The sequence below is a fragment of the Microtus ochrogaster genome, chromosome 6 (genome assembly GCF_000317375.1).
Source record: "Microtus ochrogaster isolate Prairie Vole_2 chromosome 6, MicOch1.0, whole genome shotgun sequence".
Classification (NCBI taxonomy): domain Eukaryota; kingdom Metazoa; phylum Chordata; class Mammalia; order Rodentia; family Cricetidae; genus Microtus; species Microtus ochrogaster.
The window spans coordinates 366,796-372,053 of NC_022013.1; the positions used below are offsets into that span (position 1 = coordinate 366,796).

The window sequence follows — 5,258 nt, forward strand, 5'->3', positions numbered from 1 at the left end:
TACACACTTGTTTTCGTAAGAGAAGGGGAACCACATTCGGGTCTCCTTGTAGAGACTCAGGACAGCACTGTCTCTCCAAGGCAGCTCCAGGTTCAGGGAGCTGTCAGAAGAAAGTGGGAGGAATCCTGACTTTATAAACGTCCCTTCAAGGAAGGGCAGAGAAAGACAGTTGCTCATACTTTTCTGAAGAGATCGATCAGGACCATGACTTCTCTTTAGCCAACTGACAGACTCCAGAAAACAAAGTGGCTAAAAATACAATATCCCACTAAGAGAGTAGGTTGGTTTTTATTTGGATTTTTTAGACCATGTTTCACTGAGTGATCCTGGATGTCCTGGAAGTCAGCTGGCCTTGAATTCATAGAGATCTACCTGCCTCTGCCTGCCAAGTGCTTGGATAAACCTGTGTGGCACCATGCCTGGCTAAGAGACTGTTGTGTACGAATCAAGACCCACATAGAGAGCACTTGGAAAAATCAACATAAAAAGAATTATCCTAAGGTGACAAGAGAACCCTTTTCCAAATTCTATTTCAAGACAAGGTGTGCCGGGCGATGGTGGCGCACGCCTTTAATCCCAGCACTCGGGAGGCAGAGGCAGGCGAATCTCTGTGAGTTCGAGACCAGCCTGGTCTACAGGGCTAGTTCCAGGACAGGCTCCAAAGCCACAGAGAAACCCTGTCTCGAAAAACCAAAAAAAAAAAAAAGACAAGGTGTTCCAGGCTGAAGACGGAGGTCAGTCAGTAGAGAGCGTGGACCAAGCCCAAGGATTGATTGATTGACAAGCCCAGGGACTGATAGCCAGCACAGCATAACCAGGCATGATGGCACATGCCTGTGATCCCAGCACTTGAGGAGGAGAAGCAAGCAGGATCAGAAGCCTGAGGTCATCTTGGCTATAACCACAGCTATATCTCTGGACAATCAGTACCAGAGCTGCCACCTAACACAAACAAAACCCAAAGTCAGGGTGTTCTCTGGAACCTGCTGTGTCTTTGTCCTCACAGCTACTGTGCCTTGCTGGGGAAACACAGGAAACACTGATGTGTGCACTCGTTTTGTTTAGCTCTCCCGCAGCATGGTGACGGCTCTCAAGCTTGTGTGTGCACCACAACTGCCTGGAGAACAGGGATAGAAAATACAGAGCTGCTGGGTGGGGGTGGTGCATGTCCTTAACCCAAGCACTTGCAAGGCAGAGACAGGGGGATCTCTGAGTTTGAGGTCAGCACAGTCTTCAGGGTGAGTTTACAGGCCAGTCAAGGCTACAGAGAGAAGCCCTATCTTGAAAAACTAAACCAAACAAAACAAAAAAAAAATCAAAAACAAACTAACAAAAATAGGACATTAAATCTATTTAATAAGTACATACAAACACTCAGATGAAAAAACCTAATTTATATATACAACTAATACATGAAATTTAGGAAAAAGTAAAAAGAAGAAGAAAGCTAATGTCAGGACCCACCTTCAGATTTAGAGTCAAGGGTAAAGATACAGATGTGCCCAGGAACATACCAACCCTTTTAAAAATACACAGTTATTCCAGGACAGGCTCCAAAACCACAGAGAAACCGTGTCTCGAAAAACAAAAACAAAAACAAAAATACACAGTTATTTTATTTATGTAGATATTTTTATGTCTATTTGAGCATATGAAATGCATATATAGATGTCAACAGAGGCCAGAAGAAAGTGTGGGATCCCTGGAGCTGGTATTACAGGTGGTTGTGAGCCACTTGATGTGGGTGCTAAGAACTAATCTCTGGGCCTCTGGAAGACAGCAATAACTCTTAGCCAATCAGGAGCCATCTCTCCACCACCTTGACTCCCAATGCCTTTTTGGAGACAGGGTCTCAAAACATGTCAGTGCTTGGCTTACAGACGTGTGTCACTATGCCAAGTTCATGGAATGCAGGAATTGGAACCCAGGGCTTCCTGCATGCATGGCAAGCACACAGGTATGCAAACACTCAACGATAGTGCTCATTTAAGTTTGTTTTTTTTTTCTTGTATGATCATTTTTTTTTGAGATGGGGTTTCTCTGTGCAGCCCTAGAGGTACTAGAACTCATTCTGTAGACCCTTGAATTCAGATATCTACCTGCCTTTGCTTCCTAAGTACTAGGACTAAAGATTTACATCACCATAACCTGATGTGGTATTCCCCTCAGTATGCTGTGAATACCAATGGCTAACAATAAAAAAAAAAAAACTGTCTTAGGCCTGGGATAGGGTAGAGTAGAGCTAAGCAGGGAAAACAAAACTGAATGTTAGAAGAAAGGAGGCAGAGTCAGGAGAAGCCATGTCCCCGCTGGAGACAGACACTGGAACTTTACCCAGTAAGCCACTGCCATGTGGCAATACACATATTAATGGAGATGGGATAAATTTATATGTAAGAGTTAGCCAATAAGAAGCTAGAGCTACTGGGCCAAGCAGTGATTTAATATCTGTGTGGTTATTTTGGGGCTGAGCAGCTGGGAACTAACTATTGTCCTCTTACTACAATAACCCACCTAGGTTTTAAATATTTAACAGAAAAAGTTAGCTTCTTTTTAGTTTTTCTTGGTTAATTTTTGGGTTTGGTTTTGTTTTTTTTTCCCCAAGACAGACTCCCAGAATGTGACCAGATTGGCCTTGAACTCACAGAGGTACACCTGCCTCTGCCTCCAAGTACTTGAATTAAAGGCTTAGGCACTATGACTAGCTAAGAGTTTATTTCTTATATTCACACCATGTATAACAAAAAATTACCTCATTTAAAATTGTCAGAATAGGATAGAACATCAACATTGTAGCAATGGTGTAAACAGCATTATGCTTTGAATTCTTAAAGAATGTCGCTATTTTAAAACACTGGCTTCAGTTGTTTATCTCTTTTCTTCTACACCCTTCCTAGGGCTAGATGCTCTTGAACTCATAGAGATCTGCACACCAGGTTGACTCTGAACTTACAATCCTCACACTCAGTCTTTCAAGTGCTAGATTTAGAGACATGCACCACCACACCTGGCTAATTTCAATTTGAAGGCGGTATCAGAAGGAATGATCAGAAGGTGGCAAGAATTTACACACAGCACTAGTCACTGCGATGTACTCTGTTCCTAGTAAAAACAAGTCAATACAGTTATAGATCTAGCACTTGCCTCTCGTGGGCAAGGTTTTAGCTTTAGTCTCCATTGTACATTTACAAACCAGTCTTCTCATTACGCATCGGTGTGTTATTTATCTTTGCCTTGCTTGATGCACTGTAAGCTCCAACTAAAAGGTGCACACTTGTTTTCGTAAGAGAAGGAGAACCACATTCGGGTCTCCTTGTAGAGACTCAGGACAGCACTGTCTCTCCAAGGCAGCTCCAGGTTCAAGGAGCTGTCAGAAGAAAGTGGGAGGAATCCTGACTTTATAAACGTCCCTTCAAGGAAGGGCAGAGAAAGACAGTTGCTCATACTTGACCCTGAGGAAGGGTCTAGAAGATAGTTTTCAAGGGCTAGAGAGATGGCTCAGCATTAAGAGCACAGGCTACTCCTCCAGAGGTCCCTGGTTTGATTCCTGGCACATACACAGCAATTCAAAACCATCTGTAACTCCAGTTCCAGGGCATCTGAGGGCACAGGCATGCACACGGTGCTCAGACAAACATGTGGATAAAACACCCACATATCTAAAATAAAAATAAAATCACACATGCACAGACAGACACACAATTTTCAGGAGCTTAGGATATGGCTCAGTGGTTAGAGCGCTTGCCTGGCATGCACAAGCCCCAGCCCTACATAAAACTGGTTGTGGTGGGTGTCTGTCATCTTAGAACTGAGGATGTGAATTCGGGAGGATCCGAGGTTCAAACTTATCTTCTGACCTCACAGTGAGCCAGCCTGGACTACAAGAGACACTATCTCAAAGGGAGAAAATGCTTTTCAGACAAATGCTGTGTGTTTATATCTTTGTCCCCTTTGGGAATGGATTCTCACCAATGCTGAGATCTGGGGTCTCCTGGAAGGGCAGAGATGGGAGAGACATCAGTTCCTGCCTAAGAAGCAAACAGAGGAGGGTGGTGAGGGCTGCTGCCGGGCCACCATGTCCATGTGTACTTACCCTGAGAAGAGAACTCTCTATGGTAAACTTCAAAGGCTTTCCTGTGGGCATTGCTGAGGGTTTGGAGAGCAGAAGCTTTCGAACCCTGCGGGGCAAGATCCATGATCACTTTCTCCAAGTCGCTGAAGGTGAACCAGATCTCAACAAGGTCCCCAAAGGACTGGAAGGCGAACGTGGCATAGTCAGCAAAGAGGTCAGCAAAGTCCCTGTCTCTCTGGATGGTGCCGTGGGTGGGTGGCGTCTGGTGGCACAGGACCACCATGGGCTGAAGCTGGGCAGCCTTCAGGGACTGCAGGAGTTGTCGGTAGCACCGCACTGCTTCCTGGTCTGGATGCTTGGGGCTTCCCGTTGGGAGAAGCTGTGCCCATGATAGAAGTACTTTGTAATGGGTGACCTGACTGGCACGAAGGCTGCTCAAGTACTGTGGAAAGAAAGAGGGCAATGGCTGCTGGCAGACGTAGAAGTCCTTGCTACCAGGTCCAAAACCAGAGCCCTGGGTTCCCAGTGGATGGCTCAGGTTAAGCACTAAGTCATTTGTAAGAGGACCAGCGGCCGAAATAAAATTTCTGTCGGGTTCCAAGTCAATCCCCTGGCATGAAAGACTCAGGAGGACAGTGCTCAGGAAGAGTGCTGTCCAAGGCAGATCCATGTTCAAGGAATGGTTAGAAGCATGTGGAAAGAATCCAGACCTTATAATACTGATGAGGCTATAAAATACAGTGATTATCTACACAATATTTAACTGTGTTATCTAGAATCATTAAATCAGAACTTTGTTTAACCAGCATAACCTTTAGAAAAAAATTGTTTTGTGCTTTGGTATACATGTTCATGAACTTGTGTGTGCTCAAACATGTGGAGGCCAGAGGTAGATCTGGGGCATATTCCCCGATTATGAGCCCTAGGGAGCTGCCTGTCCCAGCCTCTTCAGTGCAGAATTACAGTTGTATCATCAATCTTGACTTTCCAAGAACACTGAGCATCAAAACTCAGGTCCCCATATCTGTACAGCAAGCTCCTTACCATCGGTGTGTCTAATCCACCCTAGTCTTTACAAATGTACAAACCATGAGATAATGTTAATAGAATTGTTAGGTATAATGATATAATAAATAAAGCTTGCCTAAATATCAGAAGGGCAAAGGTGAATCACTAGAGCTCAGGC

The 5,258-nt window shown here is 44.6% G+C and overlaps 1 protein-coding gene across 1 annotated transcript in view; it reads right to left on the reverse strand.

Annotated features, from left to right (window-relative positions):
- Positions 1-4,742, reverse strand: part of LOC101980593 (lactase-phlorizin hydrolase-like) — a 46,070-nt gene extending 41,328 nt beyond the window's left edge. Inside the window, 3 exon segments of the mRNA XM_013346652.1 lie at positions 1,185-1,276; positions 1,817-1,819; positions 4,094-4,742. Coding sequence (XP_013202106.1) covers positions 1,185-1,276; positions 1,817-1,819; positions 4,094-4,742 — 744 coding nt within the window.
- Between the last annotated feature and the right edge of the window lie 516 nt (positions 4,743-5,258).